This window comes from Genypterus blacodes, unplaced genomic scaffold (genome assembly GCF_046128005.1).
Source record: "Genypterus blacodes isolate CSIRO-AG114 ecotype Tasmania unplaced genomic scaffold, CSIRO-AGI_Gbla_v1 ptg000114l_1, whole genome shotgun sequence".
Classification (NCBI taxonomy): domain Eukaryota; kingdom Metazoa; phylum Chordata; class Actinopteri; order Ophidiiformes; family Ophidiidae; genus Genypterus; species Genypterus blacodes.
Window position 1 is genome coordinate 124701 of NW_027466918.1, and position 23621 is coordinate 148321.

At 49.1% G+C, this 23621-nt stretch overlaps 1 protein-coding gene across 6 annotated transcripts in view; it reads right to left on the bottom strand.

The window, feature by feature from the left end:
* The window catches only part of pard3ab (par-3 family cell polarity regulator alpha, b), a 163799-nt gene that overhangs the window by 58562 nt on the left and 81616 nt on the right, over window positions 1-23621 (bottom strand). For 4 of the 6 annotated variants that reach the window (XM_076161805.1, XM_076161804.1, XM_076161802.1 and 1 more), the window contains 8 exons: window positions 20776-20915; window positions 20507-20635; window positions 18220-18255; window positions 15292-15339; window positions 10174-10362; window positions 9918-10088; window positions 6822-6972; window positions 313-499 (listed from right to left, as the gene is read on the bottom strand). In XM_076161805.1, coding sequence (XP_076017920.1) covers window positions 313-499; window positions 6822-6972; window positions 9918-10088; window positions 10174-10362; window positions 15292-15339; window positions 18220-18255; window positions 20507-20635; window positions 20776-20915 — 1051 coding nt within the window. The remainder of the gene's footprint in view (window positions 1-312; window positions 500-6821; window positions 6973-9917; window positions 10089-10173; window positions 10363-15291; window positions 15340-18219; window positions 18256-20506; window positions 20636-20775; window positions 20916-23621) is intronic. The other 2 variants (XM_076161806.1, XM_076161803.1) reach the window with 1 other exon arrangement.

A 23621-nucleotide genomic window follows, 5' to 3' on the forward strand; every position in this document is an offset into this window, starting at 1 on the left:
GGAAGTACACACACACACACACACACACACACACACACACACACACACACACACACACACACAGACACACACACACAACTGTGTAAATGTCAAGCTATTGGATGTGAAACCTCAAATCAACATTCGGCAGCGTTCTGAAACTCAAGATGGAGAGTTGAAGCAAAGGGCAAACAAAAACTCAAACAGAGACGCCGTCTGGCTTCAAACAGGAAATAAAGGAGGAGAGGAAACGTCTCGTGTGCAGCTGAAGCACCTTCAGGGGCTCGGACAGGTGACTGACAGAGGAGAAGAAGGAGAGACGCTAACGCCCACCTGTCTGTCTGCACCGGCGGCTCCTTGGCCCAGGGCGGAGTCATCTCAGCACCGAAGCCCACGTCGTCATGGGAACTGGAGGAGGACTGGTCAGAGAGGTGGGGCGGGAGGAGCGGCGGCCGGTCGTCCTCGATGATGACGGTGTCGTCCTGCGGCATGTTGACGGTCGGGGACAGCTGGTAGTTACCTGCAGGAGGAGAGAGACGATGACATCACCTCAACACGCTGACCCAGAGAGGAGGAGGAGTGTGAGGCGGCAGGATGAAGGTTCAGCTCTTTACTCAGCTTCTAAATGAAGATAAATGCAGTTTGACGCCTCATCTGCATACGCAGACACTGAACAATCACTCCACACACACAGAACCAGCGCTCACATCCAAGCTCCCGCTCCAGAAGCCAGTTCCATTTTGGATCCGACTCCAGGGCAGTAAAACAGCAGAACGGCTCCAACTTTGTAGTTTTTGAAAAAAGATCTCTCTTTCCAATTCACAAAGGCAAAGTGTATAAATGTAGTAAATGTGTTGTTTTCCTTGAATACAAAGAGGCAAAGATGGAGATGAATGTTTCTCCCCTCGACACTTTTGGACTGGGAAGGATTCAGAGTGTGTGTGTGTGTGTGTGTGTGTGTGTGTTGGCCTGGCCTTGAGCTTGTTGTGTGCTGCAGCTCCATGGTTCTGTGATGTGTGGCTCTCATTAGTCCTGTTTGTGATCACAATCTAAAGCATCTCTGCATATTTATTGTACTTTCTTGTTTTGCTACATTAATGATCTGCAGCTGTAAGATGGAGGTCAGCGTTCACACTCAGGCTGCAGATGGAGACGAGCCCTCAGCCACAGTGTGTGTGCTGTTATAGACTGTTCTGACGGGGCATTGTTCCCCTTACATCAATAAAAAGCTGGGATAAAAGCAGAGATACATTAAAGATGATGACTGCAGCTTGAGCTTCACTGTAAAGGCCTGGAAACAACATTAACCAGGGGAACGACCCGTCGCTCTGCTGGCTGAGCTTCTGCACAGACTCAGGAGGGAATTCACTTATTTGTCACAACAGCAAACTGCTGTATGGAGAGGGAGTGTGTGTAGTAACTCTGTTTAATGGGCCCAAGACAGGAGAGAGAGAGAGAGAGAGAGAGAGAGAGAGAGAGAGAGAGAGAGAGAGAGAGAGAGAGAGAGAGAGAGAGAGAGTAAAGACAAGAGAGAGACACGCACACACACACACACGCACAGACACACACATACACACACCCGAAAGAAAAAATGTTTAACTTTTTAAAAACCGTGAAAAAACAAAAACATTTCCAAGTTTGAGCAGCTGAGTGAAAACGCTCCTGGCTAATCAGCTTAGGGCGAGCGGGGTGTTTGTGTGTGTGTGTGTGTGTGTGTGTGTGTGTGTGTGTGTGTGTGCTGCTGGCAGGGGGAACAACGGCGCTTCTATCTGGGAAAAACAATATGATTTATTCAAGCCGTGCCCTCGCAAATAAAAGATTAAAAAGTTTGCCACGGCAGGGGCGAGAACTAAACCCCTCCTCTTTTCTCTTCTCTGGGTCTGAATGAGGCCCATTGATATGCAGCTCATGAGTTTGTCTTTAATCTCTATTTTGAAAACGCCATTCTCCGCATCAAAAGGAGAGAAGCTTCAATTGATAAAAGCCCAGTGTAGCCAGTGTGTGTGTGTGTGTGTGTGTGTAGGGTTTGTTTGTCTTTAGAAAGCAGTCGCAGGGCTTTAGAGCGACGGACGCGGCGCTCTATGCCAGGGCCGCTCTGTGAGCATGCAGAGGAGCGGATCAATGAGCGAGCGACCAGCAGGAGAGAATGTTAAAGTCTGACCTGAGGTAAACCGCCTGGGCAGGGCTGAATGGGGTGTGTGTGTGTGTGTGTGTGTGTGTGTGTGTGTGTGTGTGTGTGTGTGTGTGTGTGTGTGTGTGTGTGTGTGTGTGTGTGTGTGTGTGTGTGTGTGTGCCTGTGTGTGCGTGCGTGTGTGTGTGTGTGGTTACAGTATACAGTGGCACAATGGGGAGGTCAGGTTCATGGTGTCGCTGTAACAAACAACAGAACTAAGGCTGCACACACACTGGACTCCCACCCACAATGAAGCTGTTTCAGAAGCAAACAATGGCTAAGAGGTGTTTTCAACCTTTATTGATGTAGCAGAAGAAGAAGGAGGCCTTGATTTTGGCCCTGTAGCTACATCACAACTATTTAAGAGGTAAGAGGTTTACCAAACAAAATATGCTTTCAGCTAAAGCAGGACTTGATTAGAAGAGGAAAAGTGACATCATGTAAAGGTTCATTAAAAATAATGGTTTAGTAGCTATAAAAACAAAAATAATAGCTGCCGTGTGTGTGTGTGTGTGTGTGTGTGTGTGTGTGTGTGTGTGTGTGTGTGTGTGTGTGAGGCCAGAGGCAGCATGTATCATGGAACTCTTGTGTTAAGAGTGTGTGTGAAACTTTGCAGGAGTCCACGGCTTTAACACTGGCAAACCTTAATTGCTTTAACTAGGATTATTACAGTGGTTTGTGTGTGTGTGTGTGTGTGCGTTTATCCCTTTAGCTGCCTCCTGCTGTGCGTGTTTGTTATTCTTAACGAATTTAGGAGTCTGGGTGAGTCCTTTAGCGCCGCACGGCCACTACTCTCTCTCTCTGACCACACACACGCTATTTTATGGGGTTTGAACACACACACACACCACAACACACACACACACACTCTCACACACACACTCACACACAGTACCACTTAATCCCATTTCCCTAAGCAGCCCAGTGAGCGACACTGAGAATCCCATCAATGTCACAGTTTGAATCACTGCGGCACAATCAACTGGCAGCCACTGAGTAGAAAACCAATGAATCTGTCAGCACAGTGGCCTGGTAAGAGAGGGGGAAAAAAAGGCCCTTTGTTTGGGTGCCAGCACCCGAGGGCACCCGTCCACCTGCCACAATAGCACTGCCATGTGGAGGAGCCGCACATCCCCGCATCACCTGAGAACAAAACCCATAAACGGCCCATTATGTGTGAGGATGTGTGACAGAGGCGCAGAGGAACAATAGGAAACATTTAGAGAGAGAGATTCTACCACAGATGCAATTATCACACACTTTCCCTGCAAAACTACTGAATACTGGAGGGCCAAAGGGTGAGGGAACGGGCGAGGGGAGGGGAGAGGAGAGGAGATCTCCTCCATGATAGCAGGAGGGGGAGGGACCTCACGGATGAGCTTCTTTATACGCTCTCGGTTTGGTCTCGTCTCACTCTATTTGCATAATTAGTGAGGAAGGCGTCGTCAGGGGCCTGCGGGGCCTTCAGAGCCACTTGGCCTGAAGGAATAATTAAGTTGCGCGCTCTTCCCTGGCATCTGAGCGCGGAGGAAGCCGGGCCAGCGAGGCGAAGGAGAGCGAGGACCGGCGGCGACGAAGGCAGCGACGTGACGAAGACGAGAGCCTGGCGCGTCGCTTATGTTTGCTGGCAGAGCGCTGACCCCCCGCAACGAACACACACAACTCTATTCATTTGAGGAAAGGTTGCTGAGCATGCAGCAAACACACACACACATCTGGGAGCTGCCAGGTCCAGCTGCAGTTTCCTGCCTTCGGCGCTCCAGCAGCACCACTGGGAGCTGAGGGCTTTGCTTTTGCCAGCCAGCACGGGGATTCAAACCTACGATGAGCCAAATGCTTATGTCGGTGAATCACCAAAGCGATGTTCATAAATCTGCAGGAAAGTAGGTTAACAAACCAGAAGGAGCTGATGGAAAGAATCTGATCTGGATCTCTCACAGGTTAGATCCATTATGGCGCCATTAAGCAGATTTCTTCTTCTATCCTTACGCAGAAACACTTCCTGTCCCTTTCCAGAGCGTATTCATCCGTGCGGCCTTGGACGCTGCAGTTTGGGTTTCCTGTACATTTTACTTCAATCCCACACTCACTTCCGTATAAAAGGATCAGTCAGTACTTCACACACACTGTGCCTTGTAAAGTGTGTGTGATGAAGTGTCTCATTCTGCTGTTAACCTTCAAGTAAAAACCTAAAGAAAACGCGTCTACGAGCTTTGAAGGTTGCTGCTCTTTGTCCTTCAGCTCTTACAGGCCTACAGTAGCAAACACAAAGGAACTCATAAGACAAAACCTCAGAGTGTCTCTACGTCAACGCCGCTTTGATATCTGGAGGTCGACGGCCTGAATGCCAACGAGACGGAGAGTTATTGGTTCTTATCTTGGTTTTAATACCCATTCTGATTGGAAACCCACATGGAGAGAGAGAGACGGTCTAGAACGCTTCTCCTGATAACTTGTGGCCGCGTTCCTCTTTGTGAAATCTCCTCACCGGGGCTGATTAAGTGTTTAATAAGCAGGAAAATGGCTCATCTGTCTGTGATGATCTGCCGTCCCTCCGCCGGGCGAGCCGGGGCGGCGCTTCACGTCTGACGTCCTGCTCTGCCGCCGACCGGCTGAGAGACAAACGGGCCGAGCCGAGTCGGCCGTGACGTCTAAATTTAGCCCAGGCGAGGAAAGGAGACGCGAGGGAGGGAGGGAGGGAGCGGCGGGGGATCAGAAACAGCAGGAGATCTATTTGACGCTTCAGGAAGCACATATGGCAATTCTTCTTCTACTACATAAAAGTATAAAGTCATCCTTTCTGCAGTTCTTACGCTCGTTCTTCCCCTCCTCAACACCTAATGTTCGTTTCTTCTTCCTCCCTTTCATCCGTCCCCGCCGCCAGCTAACCCATCTATTATAGGCGCCTTTGATGCCTCCTCAAGTGGATTTCACAACGGATGAATCGCCGCGTTGGCCTTCACACTTATGACATCGCCGTGAAGGCTTCCAGCGTTCTCCAGTTGTGATCCCTCAGACAGGAGAAGCACGGAGACAGGTCTGACATGGCAGAGTGACGGAATCATTGTTTTCCATTTTGTATCGATACAAACAGAGCATGTGACAGATGTGCTCGCTCTTATACTTCATCACCTAAACTCCAGACTTTGTTGTCATCCTCGCCGACGCTACTTGATCAAACTTTAAAGCTTTAACGTGTGTATAAATACTCTCCCTCATCAGAGTGGAACGTTTCCTCCTTTTACTCTGCAGCGTCTCCACACATTCTGGCACATTGTTGTTCTATAATCACTTATTTCCTCTGCATAATCATTGATTTAATGCAGCATTTTAATCAATCAAAGTTATTTCAAAACAGAATTACAAACACTGTTGACCTTTGACCTCAGCCTGGCACTGGCAGGATGGCAGAACGTTCCCTTCTCCTTTGTCAGTCTCAACTTCACTTCACTTTACAGAACCAACGCGTGGATGTTGACGAGTTCACATGGAGGGAAAGAATCCAATCAACACTTCCGCCTGATTAATGAGGTACAAGCGGAAAGAGCTGCAGTAAAAAATAGATCCAAAGTTGGCGTAACACCTCTAAGTGCCTGATGACTTATGGGGACCTGAGTTCTGTTACACACTTGGACCCGTAGCAGTCTCAGCGGAATTAATTGCTACACACAAAAGCCCATTTACTCCCTGAATCGCACTTTGATTGAAGTTTGAAAGTGCATGTGCGGTTATGCAACCTGCCAGAGAAAGAATCACAAGAAACCTTTAACTAGAAAGAGTGTGAGTCGTTCTTCTATTCAGTGAAGGAGCGATGAGCAGAAACCCATCTGGTCTACCTGCTGCAGGGCTGCACCACCTGGCCCACAATCCTTCAGGTGCCACACACACACACACACACACACACACACACACACACACGCAGGCACAAACCTCTACACGCATTCAAGTCCTCACACAAAGTGATACAACATAAGGCGGCAAATCTCTCAGACTTCTGTAACACGCATGTTACACACACACACTGGAGAGAAGCTCTGAGTCGCTCCGACAGACGAGCTCGCTTAGAAACACACACACACACACACACACACACACACACACACACACACACACACACACACACACACACACACACACACACACACACACACACACACACACACACACACACACACACACACACACACACACACACACACACACACACACAGGGAACACACAGAGAGAACACAGACGCATAGAAATTGAATCAATCACCGGCCGGGCCTCTGTGGCAACAAACCTCTGCGGGGCCGCTTTTCCATATTTCATTTCCAAGACATTAAAAGCCACCGAGTCCTGACAGAAACCCAGACCAGATGACACGGTTGACCCGTATCCTGTGTTGACAAAACCTGGTAGGCTCAGATCACAGGACCCAGCAGAAAAAACAACAGAGCAGGGGGAAGGGAAGTCCTGGAGCCCAGCAGCTGGGCATGTTGGGTTTTGTACTTTAGGTTCTGAACAGGTCAGCATTTGTATCTTTAATGTGATTTTAGATGATTTTGGGGCGATCAGCACTTCTGCCTGTGCCCGTTCACCAAATGAAAGTTTAAACGTGAGCTTGATGATGAGAGAAAGAGGACAGGAGGAAGACGCAGCGAGGAAGCAGAGGCGTCTGAGCTCTTACCCATGGTCCGAGGCATCAGGCCTTGGCGGGGCATCAAGTTGTCATCCAGACCCTCCAGGCCGCCGTACAGGGAGTGGGAGATCCGTCGCTCGTGGTCGTCCAAAGAGGAGTTGGAGGACTGCTGAGGCGTCTGTGGGCTCCCTGGGGCCTCCTGGTGCACAAATGGGACATTGTGTTAGAACGGCTCTCTGTTCTTAAAGGTAAACGTGATCACAGCTAGGAAACACACTGCCTCTACTGAAACATGGAGGCTGAACACTATCTAAATTAATTCCCACATCCATCCAGTTGAACCTCACTGGATGTTCTCCTGGGTAAACACCTGTGTGAGAGCTGATGTCCGTGTGATAAGAGAGACTGTGGGAAACTTTCACTGAGGCTGTTTAAGGTCTTTTATTTCAGTCTCTTGCTTTCCTTCCCCTCTGTACTTGATCCACTCTGATCTGTTGAACCTTCACCTGAGACTTTAAAGACACACACCGGAGCCGCGGTCTAATGAATTGGTATGAAGCTCGGACGAGCCACGCTAACGCTCAGTAAACAGTCAGGGAGAGCCCATCCATTACTACAGGAGGCTAAGGCTAAGAGAGTGACGAGCAGGATAAATGATCATAGATTTCCAATAGGGTGCTGAGCCACAGGTCGTTAGCCAGCTAGCATTGCCCTGACATTTCCCTCAGGACGCATCATGACACCCTCTTGTTTGCTGGACAAATAGACTATTTGCTGGGTCTGTCACCTACACACACACATTTAAGGTGTGTGTGTGTGTGCTCCCTCATTGTTTGTCCATTGGATCGTTGACTGTATTGATTTGCTATGGTTTCAGCATTTATGTCTGAAGGTGACGACACGGCTCGGCACAAAGATTAGCATCATGGCCGACGCGGGATAACAAGCCAGAACGCTATCACGCTCCAGTCGATACCGCGGCCAGATTAGTCCAATCGATGGCTCTAAGTAAGGGCTGGGGTTCGATACTGACACCGGGTCTCTACCCAGTGACCCTTCACGCTCAGGGAACTACTGCAGGAAGGAATGTGATTATTGACGGATGGGCTCAGTTTACAGAAGATGGGAGGGAATGTTTGGGTGAATGAAGAGAGAAGAAGAGGGGTGGAGAGTGAAGAGGGTAGGAGTGGAAACTAACAGGCGTCTGTGGCCCGAGGCGATCGCATGGAAGTAACGATTTGATGCATCGGAATGCTTCAGCTTCAACCAATCTATAATGAATGGCTCCAGGATGTTGTCATACTTTAACAAAAACAAAGTGAGCAGCTTTAAATCTGCGACACCGAAGCCATCAAACCTATAGGACAGAACAGACCTACACCTGGAAGCCTCAGCCGTTTCTCCGGTCGCCATACGGCACCTTTGACCCCCGGCGTGCGGCTGCTCTCGACTTTAAATGAGAGAGTTAATGATTTGGCCCGACGGAGGACTGAGGTGAGTCGCCACGGGGATTCGCCGAACTGAGTCTCATCGACAAATCAACATGCCGGCTCATTGCATATTCAGGCTGATAATTGAGCCCCGTGAAAAGGTCTCACTCCCGCCGGGTGAGGGGGGAAGGAAGTCTACTGCTCTGATTTCACTGTTTCTGCTTAGAGAGAGAGGGAGGGATAGAAGGGAGAGGGGGGGGGGGGGGTGGAAGCGAGAGAGAGAGGAGAGAGCGAAGGGCAAGGGGAGGGGAGGGAGAAGAGGTTGCCGTGGTGATGTATGCCACGGCAACCCGATTTATTTGAGATTGATCTCAGATTGGCTGTCTAGGGAGAGAAAGTAAATAAATTTGATCCAGATGTCAACTCTGTTTCTGTTCTATAATCAATAACTGTAGTTTATGCTGATGGACGGACACACACACAAACACACACTCATATACTGAAGGGTGCTATTGACCAATCAGAGAGCCGCAGAATAAACAGGCTTCGTCACACCGAGACGTCTCCCATGTCAGAGTGAAGCTGTGTGTCAGCGAGCGACTTGGACTCGTTTCCTTGTCGACGGTGTGACGCAGCCTCAGGCCAGACCTGCGGCTCAGCACAGGGGGGCTGTGATCCAGAGCCGCATGCTCACTGCTTATTCTGACAACATGCTTCAGGCCTACGCTGCATAGAGACACACACACACACACACACTGTACGTACTTGTGCATACAAACTTAAATGCACACAGAGTACATAGGCAGTGTGAAAACAAAATGCACAGGGACACACACACACAGATCTGCATACATAGACACAAGACACACACACACACAGACACACAAATACAAAACACACCTCCAGGCTTCGCCTCTGCTTTCAATTACCAGACAGACCGGAGGGAAATCAAAACTTTGACACACCAGGTTGGAGAGGAGAGCCGGGAAGCCAAGAGGTGCCAGAGGCGTACACACACACACACACACACACACACACACACACACACACACACACACACACACACACACACACACACACACACACACACACACAGCGACAGGCCAAGGTGTGCAGAGAATGTAGAAACATGACATTGAGGGAGAAAGAAGTTGTGTAGTTTGGTTCTTAGCCATGTTGTATTTTTTCCCAGCAGTCCCATGGGAAGTGAGTGTGAGAGAGAGAGTGTGTGTGTGTGTGGGTGTGTGTGTGGGAAAGGGGGTGGGCCTGAACTACCGTGAGCTAACAAGTTACTTTATTCCATGAAATGAATTATTGCTCCTGCTGAGGGAAACTCCCAGTGGTTTGTTTGGGTCGTGTTCTACATTTATCAAAGGGAGGATCTCAGTGTCAACACACACACACACACACACACACACTGGAACTATAATTAAAAAGCTCTTTAATCTTTAATAAGGTCACACACCCTCCAACCAGAGCATCTGACCAAAGCTACTAAATTAAACATGTCACAACTGGAACGACAATAATAACAGAAGCAAAGTCGGATCGGTCGGCCTTTACGTGCTCCAAAACGGCCGCACCTTATGTTTCACCCCATTTATTTACTTCCTGACCGTTGTGCGTCCAGAGACCTTCACGCAGATGTTGAGTCTAAAGATAAGTCCGTCCTTCTGGTGGTGTGAAGGTCGTGTGAAGGTCATTTGCGTCTCACCTCGCTGCGTTTGTTCACACGTCTGGCCACGATCAGCTGGATCATCCCGCGCTTGTTGCCCTCCGTCGACATGGACTTCCGTAGCGTCTCCATGGCGTCTTGGTTGGTTTTGGCCAGCAGCGACTCTGCGTTGACGGCGATCAGCTGGTCGTTCACCCGCAGACGCCCGTCCTGTTGGTGGAGGAGAAACGACACGTGAATCTGAAGGTCACGCTCCCGGATCCTCTGTGATTCTGGGGGGGGAGGCGGGGTCTACCTTGCAGGCTGCCCCTCCGTTGATGATGGACTTGACGAAGATGCCCAGGTCGGCGTGGTTCTCCTTGGACCTGTTCCCCTTGACGCTGACGCCCAAGCCGGCGGAGCCCGAGTCGCTGAGGGGGATCTCGAAGGTGAGGAACTCCCGGGTCCCATCTGGGGTCAGGACCAACTCGTCCTCCTCGGCTTTCTGAGAGGAAGGTGAAGAAAAGAACACAGAATCTAGATTTTTACGATCTTACACATCTTCACATTTAAACTTTTGTACTGCATTATAAATTAAAATGGTCTCATTAATTCAAGCCTTTGAGTTTTAAAGACCTTTGTCTCGCTCACACACTGTGTCTGTGTGTGAGCCAAAGGGCTCCAAGTGAAAAGGGCAATTATTTATGATCATTTGGGGGCTTGAGGTTAATTAAAGGAGCTCCCTCATGTAAACTGGCAGGGAGGCGAATCAAAGTTGGATACATTTGTGTTAAGCAGCCCAGCAGCATGTAGGCTACATTCAAGCCCAACGCCTCCGCCGCTGCTGAGCCACAAATACCTTCTGACCAGAGAAGTGGAACTGAGAGCGAGGGACGTTAACACCCCCCTTTGTAGGCTTCACACCTCCCATGGTAGAGAACAGGAAGGTCAACCGGTAAACTCCATCACATCAGAATCATCACACACAGATCCAACACATGGTCAAAGTTCTGAGGTCAAGGTCGTCCGTTTCAAACTCCACACACAGAAAACTTCCTTCCTTCCATCTTTGTGTTGTAACAAAGACAGAAGAAGAACGCACTCTCAGTCTCTAGGCGCCGTGCACCTGGATCAAGATTCCCCGGTGCGTCGAACGAGCCGCAAACTTCACAGTAAGCCGGCATGAACACAGACGCCTAATTGACATGCTGAGTGCTCTCTACCATTTCCAATCCACAACAGGTGCTTCTCCCTCTCTCTCTCTCCCTCTCTCTCCCTCTCTTTAATTCGCCCTCTCTCTTCCCCACCACCAACAATGAAAAGCTATTCTCTCTGGCTTGTTATTTGACAGCTGTCCTCTGAATAGACGGGTGCGCGCACGCTCTCGCCTGGCAATTATTGTGCACGCCTAATGAATTCAATCATCGGGCTCGGTGTCAGCATGTCATTAGCTCCCTTTGTTTGCTCCGAGAGAGATGGAATTGCTCTGGGTGGAGCGGAGGAGGGAGAAGGAGGGATTGGAGGCAGAGCGGAGGGAGAGAGAGATGGAGGAGGAAGCTGAGGTTGGGGAGGTGAATGAGGGAGCAGGAGGGAGGCGAGGGGGAGATGAAGGCCTCTGTGGGTCTCAGAGAACCAAATTAAACGTCGGTTGGATTTAATTTAAGACGGAGAGAAAAACAAGAGGAGCACAGCACAAACAGCACATTTCAAATTAGACACAACTAATGGAAAGAGGTGAAAAGAAAAGCCTGGGGGAGGAAGAGGAGGAAGAGGAAGAAGAGGACGACAGGACTTAATTATATAGCAACTTAAAGTCTAATTTATGCTGCACGGAACTCAAGTTTATTAAAGTAGAAGAAGAAGAAGAAGAAGAAGAGACCGAATCCTTACACAAGATCATCACAAAGGACGAGTTACAACAAAGCAAAGCCATTAAAAACACGACACAGGTGCTTCCATCTTAAGCTTAGGGTTTGTTTGTGAAGGCATAATGAAGACGAGGCACCTCTGAATCTTCATCAACATCTGAAGTAAAGAATGTGATGTCGCTGCTCAGACATATCAACTAAATACTGATCCCTCCTTTAATAAAGAAAGTGTAAGAGGGAAAACAGGAAGAAAAGGAAAACAGGCTGAGGCTGAGGATGAGGATGAGTTGGAGTGGTGAGAAGTGAGCTGAGGAGGAGGAAGAGGAGGAGGAGGGACAGAATAAAGGGCGAAAAGGCGAAGCGCCAGGGAAGAAAAAGGGTGAAAAGAATGAGAGAGCGCGACGTTGATGGAGCGAGCGAGAGAATGAAAGGCCGAGAGGAAGAGACGAATCCACGTGGAACACAAAGAGAGATGAAGAGCGTCACTCTGCCCCCCCCACCCTCCTGCTTCTTCTTTGTGCCTTTTTTTGGGTTTGCTCCTCTCCATCCCTCTTCTTCTTTTTACAGTTTTATCTTCTTTCTCTACCCAACCACCACCACACACACACACACTGACTTTCTTTCTACTACTTCAGCTCGTCTCTCTTTTCTCTCACTTCTATTTCCATTCTCCATCTTCCAATTTATTCTTTTCTATTCTTATTCCTCTTTCACCAACATCTTCATTTCATTCCATCAACCAAGCAGCTGCTTTACCCTCTCTCTGTCTCACTCCATTTCTCTCTTGCTTTCTCCAAATGAGTCTCTCTCTCTCTCTCTCCATCTCTCTCTCTCCCTCTCTCCCTCTCCGCCTCTCTCTCTCTCATCAGCCCTCTTAGTATTCCTCACAGTTAGTCAATCCATAGCTCCTTCTCTTCCACTTTATTTTGCTTTCTCCAGCAACATGCACACACACACACGCGCACACACACACACACACGCACACACACACACACACACACACACACTCCTCTCAGCGGCTGAAACGATTAGCAGGTCAGCAGCGAGATAAACTTGGGCCAAACAAACCTGTCAATTTGATCGCAGCCGGAAAAAAAAGTCACTTGAAGGGAATTAAAAAGGAACTGGAGAGGTGAAGACAGACGGAGGGAGGTAGAGAGGAGAGAGAGGGGGGAGAGGGAGAGAAAGAGAGAAAGAGAGGTGAGGAAGATGCAGTGGAGGATGTAATTGGTGGAGGTAGCTCAGGCGTGGAGGGCATTGTTGGCTGCCTGCTGTAGCACTGTCAGTCTCTCTCTCTCTCCCTCTCTCTTTCTCTTCATTCATACTCTGACTCTCTCTCCCTCCTCTGCATTCCTTCTCTCCATTCCTCTCTACCTATATCTCCGTCACTCTCCCTCCCGTCTCCTCCATCCTTCTCCCCGTCTCTCTCCTTCTCATCTGCCTCCCTTCCACTTCTCCTCTCGTTTCCCTGCCCCCCCTCTTCTCTCTCTCTCTCTCTCTCTCCCCCTCATTCAAACAAGTCTCGCTGTAGCTTCATGCTGATAAACCATGAATATCAAATACCTGTGAGCTCGACAGAGCTGAGAGGGGGGGGGGGGGGCAAGTGTGCATGGGGGCGTGTGAGAGAGAGAGAGAAAGAGCGAGAGAGAGAAAGCAGGTTTGATTGTGTCTATAGGTGGATATGTGGTATTTATGTGAGCAGTATGGAGTGCAGTGATGTCCAAACACACACCAAACAACAACACACTGAGACCACAGCAAGCCTAATCAGCTGCCACCTCTCTCTCTCTCTCTCTCTCTCTCTCTGTGTAGGGATGATTGTGTTTGTGCTGTGGTCATTCCGGCCTCAGAGATTGTGCTTGCTGCTGAACACAGTGAGTGTGTGAGGTGTGATGCATGGCCGGTGTGTGTTTGTGTGTGTTTGGAACAGGTGGCAGCTTGAAACATCACTTTAATTAAGCTGGAGAGCCCGACTCTGCGGTGGAACGGCCCTGGCTGATTGACTTGTACCTGTCAGCGCCGGCCCGGTACAGAAACGGCACCCAGCCTGCTGGCATGAAGACGCTTCCATTAATCACAGAGGCGATCCGATTGCACTGATAATGACACCATGTTACGCAACTCAAGTCATGTTTCCCTCTTTTATCTTAGAGCTAAAAATGTTCTGTATCATAAACCCAGAGTCTCACTTTAGTCCATTTAAAGGTCCAAATGACGGATGTGTATCAGGACAGGACAGTCACCGCCCTGCTCTATATTCTATACATCTATCTATAGACATATACACAGAAGCTTAAGGAGCCTGTATGTTAGATTGATGATGTTGCCGCCTGATGTTTTCCTCAGCAGTGGAGCGTTTAGACAGGAAGCAGCATTAATTTCTCATTTACTCTAATTACATCTTTACACTGAATTTTAGCAGTGAAATAACTACAATCTATATCTTAGACCAATCAAATGACAGAAAGCTTTGATATTACTTTCACTTATGATGATGTTAACTTAACTTACTGAGTTTTCTTTGGTAAACACAGTTATGCTAACATGTGACTCTGACACTGAGCTAGGTGTGTTAATGTACACTAATACAAAAACAATAACCTGTGATAGAAAAAACGGCAAACGGGCTAATAGGTAGTGTGTAATGTTACTTAGAACACACTGCCTGTGCTGGGCGTGTCGCAGGGCGTCAGTGTGAACATCACAGTTACGCCGCGTCATGCTCAGCTAACACATTTTTGCTACGTGAACGTTGTGTCATGCTAGCAGGCAGAGCTAGATCATTATGCGTCAGCGCGCTAACAGACTGCAGGGGAGGCAACGTGTGTGTGTGTGTGTGTATATGTGTGTGTGTGTGTGTGTGTGTGTGTGTGTGTGTGTGTGTGATAGATAGTATCTGGCAGGGTGTTGCTACAGCATTATTGCCGCCGCTGATGGCTTTTCAATATAGTATTGCGGTAATTTTCCATAAGCCAGTGTGACTAATGGAGTAAACAATGGAGCCCAATGTTCAGGTTATGGGCCCATTATGGAACAATCAGAGCAGGCATGTAAAGACGGATGCCTTTGATCAGCGCACCATTGTAGAGAGCAGGTGCAGGGAAGTGGAGTGGTGTCTTAAAGTGTGTCTTCAAAGTGGGTGTGTGTGTGTGTGTGAGAGCGAGAGAGAGCGAGAGAGAATTACACACTGGGGGGGTTAGAATTGCTGAGAAGGTGCAGTTGAGAAAGAGAGAGACAAAGTGAGACAGCTGGAAAGATAGAAAAAGGGAGGGAGAGAGAGTGAAAGGTAGAAAGGGGGAGAAAGAGACAGAGAGAAAGGGAGAGAGAAAGAGAGGGAAAAAAAGACAGAAAGAGAGAGAGACAGACGGAGAGAAAGCGAGAGAGAGTGAGAGAGAGTGAGACGGAGACAGAGACAGCAGTGATTTCTTTCTACAGGCCATTGGGGAAGCAATGAATTGCACAAATGACTCTCCGTCTATTTGTGCAGCCGCCCAAACCATCTCATTTGCCTGTGATGCCTTTGCTCCATGTTAGAGCCCAGGCTGGTGATGTCATGCAGCATTTACCTCAATCAGCCAGTGCAGGTTGCCGGCTGTCGCAGGCTGCTTTGGATGCTAAAGGGAGCAGTCAGAGTCCACAGGTTAGACAAAGGTGCCTCCAGACAACAATAAGCCAATACAGCTGTGTGACCAGGGGACAGGGAGGGCTCACAGCGTGGAACAGGGCTCATCAAAACGTTTAGCCAGAGGTTAGAAGGGGAAAATGCAACATGGCAAGCGGCACAAATGCAGATGAACAACGTTACAGCAGAGCCCCAGAAGAACAGAGAGCAGCGACATCACACCGGAGTTACACCGCCGACACCGACCTCAGCCGGACCGAGCCCAGACGGACACAGCGGCTGGATTTCAAGAAGCTAGTACTCCTCCGCCTCTGTTGATGCATTGTAGCTGCAGAGCAAACCCTCAACAAAGCTCTCACACAGGACGGATCACCGCAGAGTGCCAACAAACCTGTGGGCGTAAAAGCTTTTTACGCCCGATATGTTTGGGCCTCGTTATGCTTTTAATTGCACTCGTCTTGATTATACAAAGTGCAGCAGATTAGAAGCCGTGAAATCATCGAGGTGGTAGCTCAATCAACACATACACACGTTTGAGGACAGAGGACAGAACGCACGTTGACCTTTGAGTGCAGCCGTCTCTCGGTCACCTCCGCAAAAATCTCTCCACTTCCATCAGCTCCAAATAAAAAAACACCCCGAGTCGATATGCAAGCTGCCGGAAAACACACACTTCCACTTGAATATATTCATGTAGGATAATATATTCCACTGGGACTCCACTGAGTGACACTGTTGCAGTTGCAGTACTGCCAGTTAAGGTCATTCGTGGTACTATCTCATCTTTCTGTTCGCTCAAAGGAACCGGGACACACTCAGGTCTGGGATCTTCAGTTTGGGAAGAGGAGGAAACTCTCCAATGACTCGGGAACTGGAAAGACGCAGAACGTAGACAGAAGCTTCCTAAGATGGACCACCACCATGTTAGTACAGCAAAACAAAGGCCAATTAATGGACGTACTTGTAAAAGCAAGCAGAGCGGAGAACTTGATTGAATTGAAGACTTGTGATAATCAAAGTGGCTCTGACAGATGGCGACAGATGCTGTTGTGGAATACGGATCTGCATACGCTACATTATATCGGTGAGATTCAGAGATCAGACAGGAAGTCTCCCGAGACCAGAATCCGATCAAACGTGACTTTAGACTAAACAGATTTGGATTAAGTACTTGCACGGTTCTTGTAAGTACTTACTGCACTTTCCAGGTTTGTACCGTGTCTCAGAGTCAAATTCAAGGTTTAAAGCACTTTTTCCTCCCTGCATCTACTAGAAAATGGATGTTCGTCCACTAAAAGCCGCCCTTTTACACGGCCAGCCTGTCCAGAGACGCACACGCTGCGTCTACCCCGGCACACCACAATGAGGCCTGTGCTGCTGTTGACGCCGGTGGGTGAGATGTTTAAAATGAGGCGCCTGACAACAAGATAACATCTGAAATGCACCGAATCCATTATGGGCGGTTTGCATTCCGGGAAAGGGCGAGGAGACCAGGGACCCGTCTGGAGGTTTGGAGTTAGGTAAGTAGGAAAGGGAGGGAGGGTGAAAGGAGACAAAAAGGGCGAGGGAGTGCAGATAATTTAAACCGTGGTGCATTTCCTCTCATCCCTGTGGTCGCATTGATTTCTAGAGAGGCAAACATTTCAAATAAAGAAAACAAATGAAACAATTAAAGCCACACGGGCCAATAAGGTCTTATGTCCAAAGTCTAAAGCATGGATTGGCAATAAGTGTTCAATCCAACATCAGTGTGATGGAGAGTCGCCTTGTTTCTCCAAACACACACTCATTATTACATATAGAAAGCTGGTTTGCTACAATGGAGCCAAAGTTCTGCTTCAGGCCCTTATGGAGTCTCTCAGCTGCCGAGAGGATGAGTGACGTGTGGAGGGCTTTTGTCTGCACACAGATGTGCAATCTGGAGGCCCAATCGGTCACAAAGTGGCCCGTAACGCTCCCCACCAATGAGAAGCCCCCCCACACAGCTGGCAGGCTCCACCACCAATCACATTAACTGGCCAATTAAACTTCTAATGCAGCACAGAAAATGCCATCAAATTACCTGCGCTGGGCCCGGATGCAGTCTGGAGTTCAGGCCAGATGTGATCTTGTTAAGCTATGTGTGTGTTTGTGAAACGGAAAGCTATGAGAATCGGAACAGGCAGCGTGGAGGAGAGACGGATGAAGCGGCGAAGAAGGGTTCCTGTAATTGATGAAGATCTTGTTGAGGCTGGGGGAAACACAGCTCGAGCGTTTGTAGAGTGGATTATCGGCCGCATGATTTAGATGGTTAGGTTCTCACGCCGAAGCTGCCTCTGCTTCCTTCCACTGCCGCATAATTCTCATAGCAGGAATATTTACTGGCACTTAGCGTCTGTGCGAGTCGAGTTTTTATGGATACGTTACACTGAATACACACGCCGCTGCCTCGGCTCCGTCTGCATTCATCCAATAAAGCAAAACTGACAATAACATTTGTTAGTCACTTCACACATCGCAGCCGTTCTGCAGTGACAAAGGCAGAGCGACAAACCTCAGCCGCCGCGCACAACAAAGCACCTGTTCCTTCTTCATTCACAACGCCTCATTCTGCTCCAAGCTGAAGCTTTCATTCATATCTCTGAAGCATGAAACGTGATTAGTTTGATTAGATGTTGCATGACGCTTTGGTTAAGCAGCTTCTTGGTTAGTGCACCATGAAGGAGCGCTGAAGAAACTCTCTCTTTCTTTATCCTGATAAGAGATCCGGGCCAAACACAGGGGGAGGAGCTGTTAGGGGGGGAAGGTGAGCTGGGGGAGGAAGCCGGTTTAAGGGTGTTTGGGGGTCTGAGGGGAGCAGGACCACGTCACGGGGGGGGGGGCGGAGTCTTACCACATCTCTGGGGGATTGCATCTGCGGCTCGGCATTCTAGAGGACGCAGGAGAAGAAGAACCAAAGAACAGTCAACCAAACGTGTGTATTGACAATAAAAGTGGAAATGTGACACACACAAACAGAGACACACACACACAGTCACAAACACAGACACACACACAGAGGTGTTTGGAAGCATGAGGTGATGGAAACAGATTGAAACAAGTGGCCATGCAGTGTATGTGTGATGAAGATGAAGATACATCTCAGCACACACACACACACACACACACACAGAGTTACAGCTGGTCAGTGGGCGATGGACACACACACACACAGCGTTCGCCTCCAGAGCAGCAGAGTGCAGAGGCTAAAGTGCTGGAATAACTTGTATAATAATAACTAATACATGTTACAGCTTCATCAGACGGCAAACAGCTGTGGACTTAAATGTTCCATTAAGCTTCATTAGCTTTAATAAAAAGCAGCTTAGTAACAGCCGGCTGTGATTCACGTCAATGTGCGGAGGAAGAAACAGGAAGCTCTGCTCTGACGGCTCCACCAGACTCAGTTTGTCTGCATCGCCATTAGAAATCCAACGTTCCCATGAATCCTGACGCCTTTGCACTAAATTCCATCTCCATAAAGCTGAGACACGCTGAGATGCTGATGAGACTGCAGAGATGTGTTGATGGATCAGGATGAAGGTGTCTCCAACACTCCGCCTGTCTTATTCATGTAGAAATAAAGAGATGGATTCGTCCCCGACGCAGCGTCAACAAAAACTGAGATTTAAAGATGAACTGCAGCGACGTCGTGTCGAGCGTTTGATAAAGCAGCAGCGGCCGTAACTCTATAATATGTTCTCTAGTCGTTCCCGTGGAAATATCAGCTCCCTGCCCTCCGGCCTCTGATAAAACACTGAGCTCCTCACACTCACACACACACACACACACACACACACACACACACTGGGCCTCATCTCCCCCGAGTGCCATCTCCTCTCGCTCTCCTCCCATCTGCGTTGATCAAATGAATCCCACCATCTAACTATGCAGAGTCAGGCCCCATCAAACGCCGCTCTAATCTAAAGATGAGTATCGACCCGGCGCTGCCATCCCTCGCTCAGAACCTCGGCCCGCCTCGTCTGAATCCCTCGCCGGGATAATTGTCACACATCAGCGGTTTGATTGACAACGCTCGACAGCGAATTGGCCGCTTGTTCTCGCTAATGGCCCCCCCGCGCCTGCTGAGGGTGCTGGGAGAGCCCGTTCCTATGACGATGGGAGGGGGATTTAAGGCCGCTCTGACGCTATAACTCAGGTGTGTGCTCAATACTTCATGTGTTAGCGCCGGTTAGCAGAGCCAGGAGATAGCAGGCAGTATTGACCGCTGCTCTCAGGTAAACAGTGATGTGATTTAAGGTGGAATCTATAGTATTTACTCTCGCCTGATTGGGCCAAACCAGCCGCCACTTAAAGCGCTCTGAGCTCCAGATGTGCCGTACATCAAATGTGATTTTATACTGAAATAACTGCGGTCTAACATCTGGCGTCACGTGAAAGATAACCTGGAGGAAATGAAAGGCTGTTAGCAAACACAGCCATTCAATTAGCAAACGGCTTGCATCAATTATTGAAAATACAAGCTGGAAGTAGCATCTGCACATCTGTGTGTGTGTGTGTGTGTGTGTGTGTGTGTGTGTGTGTGTGTGTGTGTGTGTGACACTGAAAGATAGGATATTAAAGCTAAGTGTGATTTTTAACTCTCTGCCTTCTACCTGCCCTGAGAGAGAGAGAGAGAGAGAGAGAGAGAGAAACAGAGGGAGACAGAGACAGAGAGACAGAGAGACAGAAAGTGAGAGAGACAGAAAGAGAGAGAGAGAGAAAGAGAGAGAGAGAGAGTGAGCGAACGAACGAGAGAGTGAGAGTTTCCTAACAAAGGAAAAGGAAGTGTGGGAATGAGGATGAAAGGAGCCGGAGGATGAGTGACAGATAAAGGACAACAAAGGCAGCTGAGGGAGATGAGGAGGATGAGGAGGATGAGGAGGGGAGATGAAGCTCCACAGGTTTGCTCTGATAATGGAGCGAGCGTGGCGACAGAGCGGCACTATCAATCTGCATGCTGAGGGAGCAGACAACACGACTCTCACTGTGGGGATTAACCCAACTCCTGACAGCGTGGGACTCAACCCCAGCTCACACACACACACACACACACACACACACACAGCCACTATCTATACATGCATGAGCGACTACACACGTGTCAGAATGTAAAACATGTTAAGCTGACAGGATCGTACCACTTCCCGGGGGAGGAACGCCTCTTCCTGCCGCAGCACCAGCAGCCCCACGGCCCCGCCCATGGGCGTGGCCCTGAGCAGCGACACCACCTCCTCCTGGGTCCGCCCGTTCAGATCCACGCCGTTCACCTAAAGGAGACGCAGAGACGTTCAGGAACTTCCTCCAAACGCACAAAGGACACGCAGATCAAACGGTGAGTGTGTGCGCAGAGCTTCAGGTCACTGCACCGTCACACACACTCACCTCCAGCAGTCACACACACACTCACCTCCAGCAGCCTGTCTCCTGCCTTCAGGCGGCCATCTTGAATGGCAGCTCCCCGAGGCAGAATGTTCTTCACGTAAATTGGCGCCGAGCCCCCGATGGGAACGTCTCGGGAGGTTATGCTGAACCCGAGCCCCTCAGGACCTGGAGGAGGAGGGAGGTGGGGGAGGAAGAGGAGGAAGAGGAGAGACACACAGGTTGTATGAGTGTGTGTGTGTATTTTACATCACCGCTCTAGCACAAACTGCAGTGAATAACTTCATATTGAGTTTCCATCATTCTTCAGGCTCTGATGCAACTCAGAGCAACGCTGAGACCCCAGAGCTTCACTTCTGCAGAGCGACCGGAGCAAAGACGACCAGCTCTATGTGCTAACACGGCAGAATGTGACTGAAGTGGACATTCTGATGCAACTACAGCAAGACGACCATCTGCACTTCACTAATGTGTGTGTGTGTGTGTGTGTGTTTTATTTCTTTAAATACGCAGGAAATTCATTCTTAACAGTGTAGAATAATGGAGCATTCAGGACACGACTCTGCTTATTACATCGTTGACGAGCCAGACAAATAAAAACACACACACACACACACACATATCTCCTGGTATTAATCCAGATAATTACAGGAAATTAAAGGAAAACAGAGACAGAGACAGAGAGAGAGAGGGAGAGAGAGAGAGAGAGAGAGAGAGAGAGAGAGGGAGAGGGGGAGAGAGAGGCAGAGAGAGAGAGAGGGAGAGAGAGAGAGAGAGAGAGAGAGAGAGGGGAAGAGAGGGAGAGAGAGGGAGGGAGAGAGAGGCAGAGAGAGAGAGATAGAGAGATAGAGAGAGAGAGAGAGAGAGAGACAACAGAGAGAGAGAGAGAGAGAGAGAGACAACAGAGAGAGACAACAGAGAGAGACAACAGAGAGAGACAACAGAGAGAGAGAGAGAGACAACAGAGAGAGAGAGAGAGACAACAGAGAGAGAGAGAGACAACCGAGAGAGAGAGAGAGAGAGAGAGAGAGAGAGCGAGAGCGAGAGCGAGAGCGAGAGAGAGAGCGAGAGAGAGCTGTATGAAGTTCACAGAGTCTTTCAGCTGTGAGACAACAGGAGATTCTAAAGTGAGATATCGCTCCACAACATTACGCAGAGAGAAGAAGAGTTGGAACGTTTCTGTCTGACATGCAGGCGAGAGAGGCAGAGTGGAACAGCCTGAGGCCTGAGGATATTAAACCGTCCCAGCTTTATGGGAAACAGTGAGACCTCCGCTCGCCGTTATGTTTCCTTTAAGGTGGAGCCATCGCTTTGCTCCGACGCGGCGGCGGCGGCGGTGCAGACGCATCACTTCTGAGCAGCTCCATCTCCACGGCGACGGCCCGGGCTCCATTCAGAGGACATTAAGGCACAAACAAGTCCCAGATCGGGCAATCGTGTGTGTGTAAGACATTAAAGTGGAACAGCTACTCTAAGAACAACAGTCAGCATGGAGGCCGGGTCGGAGCGCCGGGGTCGGATCCTCACCGCCCGTCTCACTCTCCTGACTCTCCTGACTCTCCCGACTCGCCAGACTCAACGAGCAGCAGAAGCCTCAGCCCTTCTGTTTCACCTCCTCCACCTAATCCTCCACATTGATGAGCCAATCAACTTCCCGCCGTCAGATGAGGTTGCGGCTGGGTGCTCGCCGGTAAATGCCTGTAGCGTTCCCGGGTTTAAACACGGAGGAGGATCTTTAAAACTCCCATTAGCTTGATTAAGACATAGCCAAGCAATTTCCTGTGCAGAATGGGATTGTTTGATTGATTCTGATACTCTGCCGTCTGATTTGGAACACGTAAACAACGCCGGGGTTTAATCTTGGGCTCAAAGCCGCCGGCTTAAGTCGGCACTCCAAACAAAACAGATGAGCGAGCCGAGAGGCCCCCCGGGAGCTGCCGGAGCTGAGAGCGACCGCAGCAGAACAGAGTTGGAATGAGAAAAGAGTGTTTTAGACAAAGAGCGCAGATAAAGCCTGATAAATCACCCAGCAGCAGAGTTCACAGGGATTTGGACGGATGGATTGTTGTGAACTCTCGGCTGAACTTCCAAACCCAAACTTCCCATTGTGGCGTTTTAATAATGAGAGCATGAAAGAATAATGGAGGCAAAACAAACTTTACACGGGATAAAGTTTGTAGAGAATAAAGAGGAGACTTTGATGTGTTACAGTTCAGTTATAATGAATACGACTGTTGGCCTTAAGGAGCCTGACAGTATTGATCTCTTTATAGGATCTGCGCAGCAAATCGATCAGGAAAAATTGATTATAATGACTAATAATCAAATATCCAATCATAAAAGTCAACAAATGAAGTCAACACCGTCAATCCTCCTTCAAACATCCACACAAACAAACTGCTTGAATTTGCATCAACGCCTATGTCACCGTTACTATGGTGACACGCATCCGCAGCACTGATTGGCCGAGGCCCTATGATGCTCGTTCAATCATCACCTATGGAATCTAGACATGTTATAGTTGATAATTGGTTCAGACCTAGAAATAGTTCAACCGTCGTCTTTTCCTAACCTAAAGGTGTAAATGTGTACATGTGAGTGAGTTCAGTGATCTTTGAGGTGAAACGTATGGAAATAAAGCAAAAACTGGGCCGGACTCTTTGATTCTGATCTCAGAGGGAGAAGTTTCCATGTCGGGATGAGAAACAAGCAGATGTTTGTCTGTGCTGCGTCTTCCTCTCCGGCCCAGGAGAGGGAGCAGACCGGGGGCATATGGTCCAGGCCCCGTCAGACTCTTTACTGTGGCGTTCGACAGCACTCGGGGACCAGCGGCTGCTTAGCAACAAGCTCCCCGGCCCTGAGACCTGGCACAGG